Source organism: Sebastes fasciatus, chromosome 8 (genome assembly GCF_043250625.1).
Source record: "Sebastes fasciatus isolate fSebFas1 chromosome 8, fSebFas1.pri, whole genome shotgun sequence".
Taxonomy (NCBI): domain Eukaryota; kingdom Metazoa; phylum Chordata; class Actinopteri; order Perciformes; family Sebastidae; genus Sebastes; species Sebastes fasciatus.
The window spans coordinates 27043857-27060767 of record NC_133802.1 but is presented as its reverse complement, the minus strand read 5'-3'; the positions used below and the strand labels follow the sequence as shown (position 1 = coordinate 27060767).

Below are 16911 nucleotides of genomic sequence, written 5' to 3'. Positions count from 1 at the left end.
GCCATACTTGTGTGGGTTACGTCCTCCAAACCAAAGATATGCCGGTCAGGTTAACTGGCGACTCCTAAATCTTCTATTATTCCAAACATTACTGGCTTTTTAACTGTGACAAGAAATGCCTTAAAAAGCAAAAACTAGTGAAAACTTAGAGATAAATCATTTGAAAATCACTAAAGTACTCCGTCTACCTTTGGTGCCGTTGTGGGTGGGCTCTGTGAGAAGACGCTCGCTGTGATTGGAGCGTTTGAATCGCCGCTGGATGCGCCCACGGAGACGGACGTTGTCCTCGCTCTCAGAGGAAGGGATGGAGAGGCTGCGCTCTTCCTCCATGGAGAGGTCGGAGTCTGAGTCCGAATCCTCACCTAGGAGAGAGAGAGAGAGAGAGAGAGAGGAAACAAGTGAGAGGAGGGAAGGAGAAAATGAATAAAGAAGAAGGAGAGCTGGCGTTGTTATTCTCCATTGTGATGTGAGCTTAATCTTTAATGAAAATGAGAGAAACAGGGGTGAAGATATGGAGAAAGTGTCCCTGCTGCTCGTTAAGACTGTGTGTTTGTGTGTTCACCTCCATCTCTGTGGAACATGGCGACATCCAGGTCTGTTGCTCCAGTTTGGACGATGTTTTGTTCCAGAGTCTGACGAGCCAAAAGATTTTCTCTAATGGGGAAAGAGGAGAGAAGTGAGCGCACTCACACTCAGTATACTGTATATGCAGTCATGCAGGATACAGATTAAAAACAGAGAGCATCCATATACACTAATAGTGTGTACTGTACACACACACACACATAAAGACAGACAAGGCACTCACTGAGCCGTGAAGACACCAACAGCCACTCTCAGAGTACATTAGTGTTGCTCTACATACACTACAGTACATTGTTCCATCCAATCTTCTTCATCTTTACCCCACTGACCCACTAAATGCACGACAGGGTTTTTTGTTAGCGAGGGAATTTCCTCCCTGAAGCAACTTTCTCCCAAATAATTTTATAATTTATTATCACTTGAACATTGTTGGTATTAAACCATTTGCTCTTGAACTACAGGAGGAGTTATGCTGGTTTTAATCTACTCTAACAGCCATGGTGTGGATGTTTCCCAACCAAATTCATTTCTAGTTTGTTGGTGAAAGCTGTTGATGTGTGTGTGCATCATGTGTGTGTGAAGTGAACCGTTGTGTATTTACATACCTGGCGGAGCTGACGGAGGAGATGGTGGAGGTTCCCAGGGTGATGCGGTGCAGCCCGCTCTGCTCCAGCAGAGATGCATTGTGATAGGGGTTCTGAGCCTGAACACAACAAGGTTGAGAGACTTACGTCAATCATTTTAATGAAAAATAAAAACTAATTTCCTCCCTCATGATGCTTTTTAAACATGGCTGCACTTACACCACATACTGCACTGTATCAAGAGTTGAAATCCCACCCTCATTATGGGCTACTTGTGCTCCTATCCATATCCTAAGATAACGAGTACTTAGTACTAGAGCTGCCAACTGAAAGTCGATGAATCGAATCATTGTCAGTGACCCTTCAGTCGACATGAAATTCTTTAAGTCGAGCCGTCGTTTTATGCTACATGACATACAGTACCTACAAAACATGGTAAATGAGACAGGGTCTGAGTTTCAAGACGGGTTGGAACGCCGCAGACACCTCGCACCTCGGAGGACAGTCCGGCCCGGCTGACAGTTGAAGTTGAGCGAGGGGGCCCCGTCCCTCAGTCCCCGTAGGGAGAGAGGGCGCAGCAAACACTAAACAGCCCCGGAAAGCGGCGAGGTCTGGGCGAGGGGTGCTGTAATGCTCACAGCCGGAGCCACGAGCCACCTTCACCCCGGGCCTTTCCAGGCCGAGAGCCAGTCGTGGCGCACCCTGGTGCCCTCACAGGGTTGAGGTCCCACGAGGGGATCCGCCCACACCGAGCGGCCATCCCTGACCCACCGAGTTGAATCCCCCGGGCAGACTGTGTGGACCCCACCGGTTGAGAAGTATAAAAATATTTTTTATTCGTTATGAAACTGTGGCAGACGTTATTTGACAATGTTAATGTGGTCGAAATCATCACTAAAAGTCACGCCAATGGATTTTCTGATTGTCAGATAATGTGAATAAATACGAACTAGTAGTCAGATCTTCGTATTGAACAGCCAAATCTGATTTGAATTAAAAAAAATCTGATTCGGGTACAGCCCTACTTAGTACTATAATAGGTGGCTTAAATTTAAGAACCATGTCAAGACATATTTCCTTTCGTTAGCTTCAAAAACAACCTGCATGATATTTTACTACAGCTTCCCGAGACTTATGGGAGCTGTTATAGTTACTGAAAGCTGACCAGGAAAAAAATAAATAAGAGGCTAAGCTCGTGGAGCAGAAGCTACTATACAGTTTTTATATACTATACTGTATTAGGCCACTGCAGTCATAAATAACGTATCACACGGTGTGAGTCAGATAGGCGTTAGGATGCGAATAGGTGGTCATTTGTGTCTAATAATAGTTTTGGAAACGTGCAGTTATTTTGCCCCATATGGCTCAGTGATGGATCGGAAGAGCTTCACAGGAAATGGGGGTTAAAAGGGTGAAATGAACTACGTATAAACCAACACACCTTCACACACCTTCACACACACACACACACACACACACACACACACACACACACACACACACACACACACACACACACACATACACACACACACATCCAGGCCACATATGAAGTTCACTGGATAGAAGAAGGGATAAAAAGGGGATATTGGACTGTGCACATGCATACACACCTTCTCACACACACACACACACCTTCTCACACACACACACACACACACACACACAAACACACACACACATACACACACGCACACACACACACACACACACACACACACACACACACACTGGCAGTAGCACAGAGGAGAGATAATGAGGCTAAAGAAAGCAGAGTGCAATGAACTAAAAAAACACATACGAGAGGGAAGAGACTGAAGAAAATATGTGAAGACAGGATAGGGTTACACACACGCACACGCACAGATACACACGCACGCACACACACACACACACACACACACACACACACACACACACACACTGCACAGTGCTTTTGTAGAAGTGGGCTGAAGAGCGGGCCGGGCTCCACTGGTCGGTATATTGTTTTATTTGGGTCAGCGACAGACCCTGAAGGCAGAAGGAGAGGAGACAGCGAGGACAGGAAAGATGGATGGGTGGATGGAGGGAAGGAGGAATGGAGGGCAGGAGGGCCTTTGTGCTGCTCTAGTAATGGACGCAGTGAGGATGTGCATTTAGAGAATACTGTGGAACAGAATAAAACATAGTAAATGGCTTTGAGACGATTTACAGCTTCACATCAGGGTCTTAGATTCACCCCGCAAGTCATTATTGTGGAATAATAACCATCACTTTATAATATTATAGCTCATGTAAATGATTCAAATATTTTAAAATATTTATTAACACAATGTGCTGACTATATCACAGCATTATGTTCCGTTTAACATTATTATCTTATCTGTTATATCACAATCCAAATCATATCCATAAATGTAACTACTCTTATGGAGCGCAGAGCAAAGTTTTGGTGTGCAGGCATTCAGAGAACAGAGATGCAGGGTGTCAGATCCATAGAAAGGAGGCAGTTTATAAGGATTTAAAATTCACTTTGCACTCGTGCTGATTAACAGGATTCAGCGGGTGGACATAGCGTTCCACCAGAAACATCATTAAATGATTCTAGATTATTTTTACAACAACTTAGATCTGATAAAATCATCGTAATAATGGTCTAGGAAAAAAACATTGTCGATCATCCCTTATACAATCCGATAGCCAATCGGCATAAGCCTAATACGCTGTGAAAATGATTGCATAGTAATGTTATTTCAGACCAAGATATCAGACGACAATAAAAAGTTTTAGGTTCAGCAGAGACGAGCTGCAGAGTGTGTGTAACTGTGTGTGTGTGTGTAACTCACAGTGTTCTGTGGTGCTCTCGGTGGGTCTTCTCCGGGGCTCTTCTTACCCAGACAGGCTACGCTCCACGCCTCCTTAACCTCGGAGTTGAACACAGTGAAGACCAGCATCACCGACAGACCCTGGGAGAGAGAGAGAGAGAGAGAGAGCGGTAGAAAGTTTAAGTTTAAGGTGCTAATCTGCAAGATCCTTGCAGATGTTTTATAATGTCTTCTCCTTTGGACACGCACTACCTTGTTATTCTTTTTATTCAAGCAAAAATAACTATTATTTGGCCAGTAATTTTGACGTACTGTATGTAAGAATGTAAAAGCTGTAATGAACTAGATGGATGTTGAATCAGTGCTAGAGTAAACCAACATGTATATATGTAAACATGCACATTGTTCATACCTGCACGAGGCAGAGGACATCGAATATGTAGTAGAAAGCCACGATGCTGTTGTTCACAGCCATCAGACCACACAGCCAGGTGGAGGTGGCCACCAGCAGCAGCAGGAAGGCGTTACGGATAGTAGCACTGGAGAAAGAAACACAGACAGTCAGTGGGGGAGAAGCTCTGACAAAATATGAGAAGTACAGTAATAAATAATAATAGTAAATAACATTATTTAAAAAAAAAAATGCAAACTCCTAATAAATGAGTGTATGTTAAAGTACATGGGATTTATAGTTTTACTTTTGTTTATTTACCATGGTATTGAATTGGTATCGAAAATTGTGGAATTTCACTGGTATCGGTATCAACCAAATTTCTGGTATCTTGACATCCCTAATCTCTACATGTACAACTTGGATGTACAAGCTAATGACACGGTTAATAAGCTTAGACTGGGATGTCAATAATAACACTGATTACTTTGCTGGCTAGTTAACCAGCTCTTGCCACCTCATACCACAATATACTTTTACTTCTGACATCATAACAATGTGGTCATTAGACATCTATCCATTATCTGCACACAGACAATTCTTTATTGATGCCCACGATACGGGTAATGAAGAAATTTAGGGACAGAAACACAAGAGTGACAGGAAGTGAGAACCAGCAGGAAAAGACGGCAGCAGAGAAACCACAGGATGAATACTGAGGCAGAGATGTGGGAGCGAGGCAAAGAGGGGTTAAGGGGATTTCCTTGTGTCGTTTATGCACATGTGATGTGATCAATAACAAGAACTGACATGATCATTGTCTATCAAATCAACATTGACTGAATGACACAGATGAATTCCCCTCTGCTCCGTTAGTTCACCAGTCACAAAACATTTTTCAAATCTACACTCCCCACGGCTTTGTGATGCTCATATGTCGGCAGACACAAAAGATAAAAAGCCACGCTGTTTGGAAATTTAAGCAGAGATTTATAGTTTATAGTTTTATTGAGGTTGTTGGTAGTCACTTGTTATGTATGCTGTATAGTAATTCATATTTCATTTTTCGTGCTTCAACTAGGTTCAGCAAAGGCTATTTTGAAGTCACCAGACCATCTTTAAAGTGCCATCTTTATACAGCACCCTCTGAAGCCTGAAATAAAGCAATACTTTCCCCAAAACATGAAAAGTACTGTGGGCTTACATACCGTGATGAAAAATACACAACAAAGTAATTTAACCCTGGTGGGTGGGTACTCACATGACGGGGAGCTTCTTGGTCTCCTTCTGAGAGGGATTGCAGGACATCTTGGCTACAATCATGAAAATCCCTCCATTCATCTGGATAGAGGGAAATCAATACAAACATTTTTAATGCATTCCAGCTAATCAATAACTGCCGACAGCAACAACACGGATGAGGATAAACAGATGAAACAAAATCAATGTGGATAAAATAGTCATCAATGTGGAAAAAAAGGTACATTTATTAAAGGACAAAGACATTCAAGACTATGAATTGCTTCTCAATTCTGTTTTGGTTCCTCCTTTAAACAACAAATAGACAAATTAGTGAAGGAAAGAAATGAAATCGCTGAATAAATGAATTATACAGAAGAAGCGAAGACACAACAGAAGGATGGAAAGAAAAAAAAGGAAATAAATACAGGTATGACTAAAGGTTAGAAATGAATGAGACTGATTACTGGCTACGCTGCACTGAAATTATTCACAAGCATTATAAAAACCTGGCACAGTTTCCTGTCTACGATGTTGCAGTGAAGTTGTTAAAATTATGGTCTTGCAGAGTTCAAGTGGGTTGTGTTTGTATTATTCATTTGGAGCGCAGCCACTAATGATATGATTTGGTCAATTTTGGGAGAGTATCCAGCCAGTGATTTCAAAGGCAGGGAATAAGGAGCCAAGTTTATGTACATTTCTATTTGAGGAAGAGTTTACTTTAGGATGATATCAAGCCTATTAAGCTGAGTTAAGCTTATCTGCACTAGGTTTTATGATTATAAGCACCTATTGCAGATCATTTTGGGACGATATGCTTATCTCCCGATTCGATACTATCATGATACTTGGGTGCCGATTCGATATGTATTGCGATTCTACAAGTATTGCGATTCAATATTACAATTTATTATGATTTTTGTTAACTTTTTTAACACTAGACCATGGGGGAAAGTTAAATCATACACTTCTAGGGACTTTTACTTTGGAAAATATCTAAATTGATAGAGTATAAATGCTCGATTTTGTGTCTGTATGTAGTCAGAGTTTTATACTTCTGGTTTATGTAATCGAATTAATCTTATTTCCATATATGTATTTTGTATATACACTTTGTTAAAACCTTATTTTGTAAACCTTAGTCACGTGTATACTTCTGCTAACTTTGCCAAGTCTGACGCCAGCTCTGAGCTCTCTCTTTATAAATTAAAAAATGGATTACAAAATCGTAAATGCGTTGCATAGGTGAATCGACTTTTTTTCCCCAACCCTACTGTTTGCACTATATTTTTATTCAACTGTGTGTGCATACATTAGCATTAACTACAGTATATTACACAGACAGTTAGACAGTTACCAGTATGACGATGGCTATTGGACCAGCGAAGCTCCAGATGAGTTTGTCATAGATGGAGATCCAACAGAAGTCTGGGTTCCCGTAACCTTCTGGGTCCAAACCCACCGCCAGGCCTGCAGCCAAGAGACAGAGACAGACGGTCACATCAGACAGGAAGAGAGAGGCAGTACAGGATGTGACAGCATGTAATTACCTGAATGACAGTGGCAGGAAAGGTCAGAGACATAACAGAACACATCTCAGGTAATGTTAGCTATTCATCTTTTAATCATTAGATATTTTTTAGATAATAATTTCAGGTGATGAAACATCACGTTGAAGGTAATCAGCTCATTGGAAACAGTGACTGTAAATGCATGATTACATTATTCTGCTTTCAGAGATGTCAATATACGTTTTCAGAATATTGATTCAGTCCCAGTACCGATTTGTACAGGGAGTTAATCACTGATGCTTCTGATAAATTACCATCTAACATTAATATGAGCCAAATGTTGTAGCTATTTTGTATTTATTTTACACTAATATCCACCTGATTCTCTCAAGTTGTGACTGCATGAGCTAATTGAACTTGTGTGTTTTGAAGGAGACTAGCGCTAAAGAAAAAACAGTACAGATAAAATCCACATCATTTTTGGATTTGTTTTTAGCTGCAACGATTAATCGATTAGTTTTCAACTATTACATTAATCGGCAACTATTTTGATAATCGATTAATCGGTTTGAGTAATTTTTTAAAGAAAATAAAGTCAAAATTCTCTGATTCCAGCTTCTTAAATGTGAATATTTTCTGGTTGCTTTACTCCTCTATGACAGTAAACTGAATATCTTTGAGTTGTGGAGAAAACAAGACATTTGAGGATGTCATCTTGGGCTTTGGGAAACATTGATCGACATTTTTCACCATTTTGTGACATTTTATAGACCAAACAACTAATCGATTAATCGAGAAAATAATCAATAAATTAATCTACAATGACAACAGTCGTTAGTTGCAGCCCTAGATTTGTTTGCAAATCATTTTCACCGAGAACATTACTGAACTCACGACCATCCACACCACAACAATTTACACATTATCTGCTTAATCATGACAAGTAATTTTTTATTCATCCATTATTTGTACGACCAGACCACATCTCCATGTTGGCATCAGACGAGGCTGCTGGGAGATTTGTGGCATGTACTGTGAAGTCTTTATTCCTTGTTTGGACAACTGTCGAGGTTTTGACAGTTGTTGGTATAAAGATTTTTTAAATTGAATTGCAAAAGTAAGAGAGAGACAGGAAGAGCCTGAATAAAGACGGACAGACAGATTAAACACACCTCTGAGCCCGAGGAAAGAGACATGCAGCCAGTGTGTGTGTGTGTGTGTGTGTGTTGTGGGAGACAGATCCACTCTTGAGGCAAGGTGAGGCAGCGGTCAGTGTGTGACAGTGAAAGAAACAGCAACAGATAGAGGGGAGTTGACAGCATGTGTGTGTGTGTTTGTGTGTGTTTGTGTGTGTGCGTGTGTGTGTGTGTAAAAGAAGGAGGGAGACAGAAAAAAGCAGACAGATATTACTTGCTTACCGTATGTGTCAAGGAAGAAATTGCCTGCGTCTGTGTGTGTGTGTGTGTGCTTTACTATCTCTATATTAAAATGTCACAGAAACCTGTTTAATATGAGTGTCAATAGGACACCTTATCTACACAGCCAGACTCGCTGTTAATGTGTGTGTGATGTGCGTGTCTGTGCACATATATGACCGTGTGTGTTGTCATGAATGTATAAATGAGGCGAGGACTTTGATGCATAGACACGCTCCCGACACATATCACAGAGATCTTACGTGTCTGCATGTGTGTGACTGCTTAGTAGGCTGCAGCGGTAGTTGATGTTACAACGTGTTACATGATGGTCGTGCACACACCGACAACATTGCCCACCGTCCCTACTGTCGTTTTGCTTTTTTGATGGGTGTGTTTAGTTTTTCTAATTACGTATTTTCACAGTCTGATACTTCAACAGTTTTTCAACAAACTGCGACTTTCTTAACTTGCATAATTATGTTTTAAATTGACAAACATCATATGTGGGATTCATGACGCAATTCAAAGATATTGAAAAGGTATTTGTCTCTCGCCGTTAACTACTATACTATACTTTTCCGAAACAAGGTCCCATGGTGGTCCACCGGTAGGGGCGGGACTTCGCCTATCTATAAGGGAACCATAACGTTAATGAGGCATTAACCGTGAGGAGGACGGAGCGTTCACAGCCGGTGTGTGAGGCGCAGCGGCGCCAGTTGGAAACCTGCAGCTCGGCAGCGAAAGCTCGACCAGAGATGCCAGAGACACAGCCATCCAACGTTAATGATCAAAGTAAGCACTCTACGTATATTGAGCGTCATTTATTCTTGGAAAATGTCCGGTGTAATCGGTAACACCGGTTTATTAACCGTCGGGAAAATTTCCTCATTACTGTGTATGTGTTACCTGTGATAATAGCGGGCACGCCCCAGCCAATGGCGTAGTAGAACCTCATGGCGCCATAGTTGATATTGCGTTGCTCGGTCTGCATCCGGTAGATGTGAAGGCCCTCAACGAACATCCAGGCAAACGTGGACATGAAGAAGTAATGCAGGAGAATGGCGACGACCGTACACAGGAACTGGACGGGGGCGAGAAAGAGAATAATTAAAGGAAGGAAGGAGGAAAAGGTGAAGATAGCAGAAGGAGAAAGAAAAGAGGAGAAGCAGGGATGAAACAAGATGATAAGATTGTGAGAAATAAGAAATATAATCCCTTGTATTGATTTGGTGACAGTTGCAGAGCAGACATCCTGGCAAGCGACCAACATGTCTTTATTACAACGCAGCAGGTGTCAGCGATGAAGTAACAGCCATTCATGATTTAATTACCAACGCGACTAATGAACAGAGTTTATGGCAGCATGTTACAGTTTGTCTCCAGGAAATGCTCAAAATACCTGATATGAATGTAAATGAATGTTGTTAATGTGCTGAATTATAGAAATAACACCCAAGGGTGCGTTCTTAGTAAAGAACGCCCTGGCAGGTAATGTGGTTGTCATGGCAGTTATGTGTGTAAAAGTCTGAAAGCCTTCATGTAACATAATCTGTTTACGATGGTAAAAACAGCAAGAAACCAATATAATGCTAACTCGTCTCCTGGTTTTAAAGGAACAGTGTGTAACATTTTAGGGGATCTATTAGCAGAAATTGAATATAATATTCGTAACTATGTTTTCATTAGTGTATAATCACCTGAAACTAAGAATCGTTGTGTTTTCGTTAGCTTAGAATGAGTCCTTCATATAGGCATAGGGAGCGGGTCCTCTTCACGGAGTCCGCCATGTTTCTACAGTAGCCCAGAACGGACAAACCAAACACTGGCTCGAAAGAGCCTTTCAGGTTTTTACGTTACCTGAAGGCCACCGTAGTTCTCCGACAAGCTTGTGAAACTGCAGTAACGTGAGCCGCAGAGTGCAAAACTGTAGTACCACCAGGCAAATCGAAGGACTAACCCCAGATTATTACGTTACCGGTACTGTTACCGTCATGTTACCCAATGTACTGTTCTTTTTTTTGTCTTGTTTTGCATCACCTGTTATGTCTCTTCGCACTAAATAAAAAAACAAAAACAACAAAGTGCAACCAATGAGATCAACTGGAACTGTTGTTGTTGCCTAGAAACGGTGAATGGTGTTCCTTTCCCTGTTTTTGGTGACATATTTTACCTGCTGCCTCTGCAAGGCTCTGTGCCCGACCTCGCGGTGAGTGAAGAGCAAATGTCTTATCATGTGAGGGCAGCTTACAGTAGTGTTATTATAGTAAGGATGGCCTCTGAGCGAGGCGAACGGCGTTACCACGGTTTTGTACTCGGTGGCTCTCGTTACCACAGTCTTGGAAAGGGAGGAGTGAGCGGAGGGATACTCAGTTGGTTGCAGTCTGCAACCACACCACTAGATGTCGCCAAATCCTACACATTGTACCTTTAATGAGAATTATCAGCTCTGTTGAAACATATTTTCTCCAATTGTTTGAATTTAAAAATCGTATATTTCAAGCTTTCATGAGCTTTTAAGGTAATGAACTGCTACAAACAGCATATCAGTATTAGTAATACATATTAAGAATCATTTTGGAGAGATATTTATAAAACTTCAGCTTGGTCCATGGTTGATGTATTCCTCTTCATCTTTTGAAATATCCACGAAATAGTATTGATGGACGTGGAAAACTTTGTCTTTATGCCATAAATAATGCTGCATGAATGCTGAGAGGATGTCAAATCAGCGCTAATAGATGATAACATAAATATCTGAGGTCTGTACTGCCATGGTTTAGATTGCATATTATGAGGAATGAATCTTAGTACTTTTTGTCAGGGCCGGAGATAAACTTCCAAATCACTTTTGTCAGTTAAGTGCTGCTGTTTGATTTGGCAGTGACGCTGAACTTCTCCATGAATAATTTCTGAGAAATTACCCTCCGGCTGCATTCGAGCATGTCTGAAGTGGTTTATTTGAACTCTGGGGTCTTCGGTCTGTGTTGTTTCTTTAACCAGATGAGAAAGATGCCATTCAAACTCAAGTGGCTCTGAATTACGGCACCTACACATCTGAAAGGGCACGTCACTGTCTTCTGAGAGAACTGTGGTGCTGTTTGTCAGAAGTAAAAAAGTAAATCTAATAACTTGTAAAGGCACAAATTTGTGAGTTAAAATAGATGGCTGCTGGCAACTGACAACCAGCCTTCAAAGTCATGCTTTGAATACCAAGTGTAACAAAATGAAGTGAGAACAAACAGTCTGGTTTGATTTCTTAATTAATATAAACACCAGACAAGGAGGATTACAGCTTAAAAGGCTCAAGCTGTCCATCCATCCTGTTTTGCCTTAAGTTGCAAGGACTGAAATCAGATTCGCTTCGACTCTCCCTCTGTCAAAATCTTTGAGGTTTACAGTTGACAAAATGCTCCAACGTCTAATGAACAAGCTTCTTGTGAGTCCATCCCAGGTTTTCTGGGATGTTTGACTGCAGCCTGCCAACAGGACAGACACTTAATATTCAGACCTGGGGCTGGAAATATTCCTCCAGAAACTTGAGTGACTTGATTACCAAAAATCATCGATGCAAATTATTTGCGAGGCTTCGTTTAACCCTCCTGCCCAGGCAAACTCCGGGGCGTGGGTTTGCCGTGCCGCTAATCAACGGTGTGCAGATTGAATTGAACAACAAATCCCTGTTGAAATCGGCAGAAGGAGAGCTAGTTAACGTTAGCAGCCGGTGAGCAGCATAATTAACGGAGCTAACAGCTAACGTTAACGGAGGTTGCACCGAGTTACATTATGATGCATCCAAGGTCTATTCAGTAAAAATACCATTGGGCGAAGGTAAATTATAACATTATCATGATGTGTTCAAATGTAATCTTGTAAAATGTAGTTTTTTGCGAGAAATGACTTAATGACTCCGCTCAGCCTGTGCATTAACACCACAGGCTATAATACATGTGCAGTGTAACTAATGACGCGTTCTTGACGCGTCACCCTGCCTCTTTCCTTCTGCCTACAGAGAGAGGGACAGAGAGAGAGCGGGGCTGGAGGGAGGGGGGGGACACCTGTAGATTCGTTGTTTTTTCACATTAAACTCAGTGAAATTACGGTTGAGTTTGACCAAAGCACACTTGGTGATTGTTGGAAAGAGTGACGACGACGGTTTAGGTGAGCTTTTTTTTGTTTCTGTCCAGTTTGAATGAAGTGTTTTACGCTGCTCCGCTGCGTACAGCTGATCTCAACATAAACAAAAATACACGTGGATGATGGCGCAAGCTGCACGGAGAGGGGGGGCAATCGTACTCGGGCAGCTTGGCGGAGGTCTGCGCTCTCCGAGCGCCATTCTACTTTGAATTATGTGTTTTTATGCAAATAACCACTATAGATGGTAGAATACTCGATTACTAAAATAATCGATAGCTGCAGCCCTTTTCATAACCAAAAGGCTCATGTTGGTGACATGATGACCTCAACAAATTATATATAGAAATGCGTCGAAAACTTTTCCACTTCAGTTCGTACCAAAGAAAACAAACTGTGCCATCACTAAGCTGTTGCAGTCGTAAACACCTAAAATGTAAATGTAAACTCTCTCTCAACCTTCATGGACTCTTACGACAAAAGAAAAATACTTCACTCAGCAAATACTACAGCTGAGCGCTCTACATCTTTAAGATAAGGAGAGCAGACTTGTACGTCCCAGAATTTAAAGTTAAAAGAAGCTCAGTATAGATTCCTAACAACACAGCCAGAGACGACACACACAAACAGCAGCAGTCTTGGCAAGAATACAGCCAGACGATGAATTTCACACTCACACACAGGAATCCCAACACAAGTTACACACTAAAAGATAGGAAGACTAAAACCAAGTGTGCACACAAACACACAGGACCGCTGCGAGCACTAACATGCTCTCCCAAGCATGATGCACATGAATTAGAGAACATATTGTTCGGCTAGAAGTAACCAGTCGCACTGTAAGAGCCGTGCAGTCGACTGTGTGGGGGTTACAGCTTAATTAATTGGATTTCATGCTGAGTGAGCACATATTTGCAGAACCTTCTGTACAAGACTGGCTACTCTTTAAACACACATGAACACACATACACCCACACACACACACACATATTTGTGATGTAATAAAACAGAAAGCGAAAGTGGTCAGGAGAGAGGAAGGAAACAAGAGAACAAGGACAGGGGAGGAGGAAAAATGTAGGAAGTGTTGAGCATAATAGAGAGGCGAAGTCCCGCCCCTTCCAGTGACCTTATTTTGGAAAGAATAAGTACGATAGACAACGACGAAAGACGAATAATTTTTTTATACAGTTTGAATTGTGGCACGAATCACACATATGATGTTTGTCAATTTAAAACATCATTTGGCAAGTCAAGAAAATCGCAGTTTGTCGTAGTATCATTTAGTTTTGTGTGAAACCGCTCAGTGAAATACATCTCTTGTCTCACACAATATACGTCACCATCACTAGCTAGCTAGCTAACTTAGCTATGTTCCACGCACAAAGGTAACTTTATCTGACCTGATGTGTTTTATCCAGTGACTTCTGGTCTTTTTATCAGCTGGGAAGTGAAAGAATGAGTCAGACCTGTTACTGGTGTGAGTACATCCTAGTACGAAACACACAGGCATGCGACTTTTGGGTGTGTAGTCTTTCTAATTACGTATTTTCACAGTCTGATACTTCTTGACTTGCAAAATGATCTTTTAAATTGACAAACATCATATGTGTGATTCATGGCACAATTCAAAAGGGATCAAAACAAATATTTGTCTCTCGCTGTTACCAAAGCACATATTTTTTCTGAAGTAATGTCCCATGGTGGTCCACTGGAAGGGGCAGGACTTCGCCTCTCTATAGGAAGATGACTTACAGTAAAAGAAGCAGCAAAAAACACACATATGTGATGTAGAGAGGCACAAAGTGAGCAAGACTGAGCGATACAGAAAGGTAAAAAGACAGAGATGTCTTGATATATCCTTTAGAGCTGCACCAGGGAAGAGGGATATACACTCACCGGCCACTTTATTAGGCACACCTGTTCAATTGCTTGTTAACACAAATAGCTAATCAGCCAATCACATGGCAGCAACTCAATGCATTTAGGCATCTAGACGTGGTGAAGACGACTTGCTGAAATTCAAACCGAGCATCAGAATGGGGAAGAAAGGGGATTTAAGTGACTTTGAATGTGGCATGGTTGTTGGTGCCAGACGGGCTGGTCTGAGTATTTCAAAAACTGCTGATCTACTGGGATTTTCACACACAATCATCTCTAAGGTTTACAGAGAATGGTCCGAAAAAGAGAAAATATCCAGTGAGCGGCAGTTGTGTGGACGAAAATGCCTTATTGACGTCAGAGTTCAGAGGAGAATGGGCAGAGTGGTTCGAGATGATAGAAAGGCAACAGTAACTCAAATAACCACTCGTTACAACCAAGGTATGCAGAATACTATCTCTGAACGCACAACACGTCCAACCTTGAAGCAGATGGGCTACAGCAGCAGAAGACCACCCGGTACTAGCACCGGCCACTTTATTAGGTACACCTTGTACCTAATAAAGTGACCGGTGAATGTATAACGTTCAGTATAAAGCAAGAAGGCAGTTTTCAACTACTGGCCACAATTTGGAGGTGAGTACACCTTCAAATCTGCAAAATGTGGTTAAAAATTAGACAATTTTGAGGCCAAAATCAAATGTTTGCTCATTCACAACGCTGCAAGTTGGGAACTGGAGGGGCAGTGATATGAAGGGAAAAAGAGGAAGGCAAGCCAAAGACATTACAGAACAAACTACAGAAACACAACCCCCCATCAGTATCTACCTGCTGCTCCGTCTGATTGACCCCGAGCAGAAACACCAGCTCCGACAAAAACATGGCCGCCGCTGTGTTTGAATGGATGCTTCTGGTGTTGGACTTGAGGCCCCGGAGGCAGGAGAGCACCAGGACGGTGAGGAGGAGGGCCAGCATGGAGACGCACAGGGAGGAGTATGTGACTAGGGCCAGCGTCTCCAGATCCCCCTCCAGCTGCTGCTCAAAGAGAGAGAAGGGAGAGAGATGAATTTATATCATTTCAGAGGGTGTAGATGGAGAGAAAGAGCAGAGGAAAGGAGGGGAGTAGTAGTAGAGAGAGATGTGAGGAAAACATTAAAAATGGGAAGGCAAGGCAGACACAGGGATTAAAAACCACAAGGTGAAATAAGGCAAAGAGATGAATCTATATCAGAGATGTTAAATTATTTGGAAAGCAAGTAAGCTTGATGAAATTAAAAGAAGAAATTAAAGCTGCACCATGAAATGTAATGTTGTCTAACTGCACAGAATACCGGCTGGTTTGAAATGCTAAGTATTAAAGTCTTCCAAAGGATTGAGAGAAACAAAGGACCTCTGTGTTCAACAGGGTTCAACGTTAATGTTTCTTCAGAAATCTACTTGCCCAAAGTAAATTTTTACTGGCCCCTATATAAATTGTTTTATCAATCAGTGGTTATGTAACAACAACAAAGACTAAAGTTAATTACCATGTTTAATCTTTATTTAAGTAAATTAATCTGGAGTTTCGCCCACATCCTCTAACTCCACCGAGCTAAACTCCTGTTTGCAGGTTAATCCAGCTCATAAACTTTGTCTTAAACCACTGCCATTTTCTCGGGAGTGCCCGATCGGTACTGTGCATGTGCGAGATGGCTCCCTCCTTAGCTACTTCAGCTCCAGATAATAACAATGTGTTTAATTATTTTTCACCCCCTGTCCGATCGGGCAAGTGAGTTGCTATATTTAGTAACCTGATGTGGGATTTAACTAGCCCCGGGCAAACAGGCGATCCTGTTTAGCAAAGCAATTTCATACGCCTTTATTACAAACAGGTCTCAAATCATTTCAAAGAGAAAATAAAAGGAAGCAGATGAATCAAACAACAGACCAAGCAGGCTAGCAGACCTATATATCTGGGCACATCTACAGCTAGTGAATGGAAATGAGACACTCCTCTTCTCATTTCTCTGGACTAATGATGATGAATAAACATCTTATTGAAGTGCTTAATAATTCAATGTAATTATACATATTTGAAGAAATTCACAACTTAAATGAATCATAAGACATGTGGTTTCTGATTCCACAAGTCCCATCTCAAACGTCAGGTCTGATACATCATCACTTAGTATGCTGGGCTACGTACGATGGGCAGGGGGTTTGCATTAAACTGTGAAAATCTTCTAGAGTTGTAACAAGGATTCCTCCAGCCTCCAGGATGTCAGGCAGGATTTAATTCTCTGGGATTTCAAACTTTTACACCGACGAAATCTAGCAATTACCAGCTGAGATGTTCAAATGAAAGAAGGAAACCCGACACACTGGTGAAAA

The 16911-nt window shown here is 41.6% G+C and overlaps 1 protein-coding gene across 2 annotated transcripts in view; it reads right to left on the bottom strand.

The window, feature by feature from the left end:
- celsr3 (cadherin, EGF LAG seven-pass G-type receptor 3) overlaps positions 1–16911 on the bottom strand; it is a 127609-nt gene that overhangs the window by 8772 nt on the left and 101926 nt on the right. For both annotated transcript variants that reach the window (XM_074644701.1, XM_074644703.1), the window contains 9 exons: positions 15370–15576; positions 9439–9613; positions 6961–7073; positions 5626–5705; positions 4386–4512; positions 3995–4114; positions 1191–1288; positions 563–654; positions 189–362 (listed from right to left, as the gene is read on the bottom strand). In XM_074644701.1, coding sequence (XP_074500802.1) covers positions 189–362; positions 563–654; positions 1191–1288; positions 3995–4114; positions 4386–4512; positions 5626–5705; positions 6961–7073; positions 9439–9613; positions 15370–15576 — 1186 coding nt within the window. The remainder of the gene's footprint in view (positions 1–188; positions 363–562; positions 655–1190; positions 1289–3994; positions 4115–4385; positions 4513–5625; positions 5706–6960; positions 7074–9438; positions 9614–15369; positions 15577–16911) is intronic.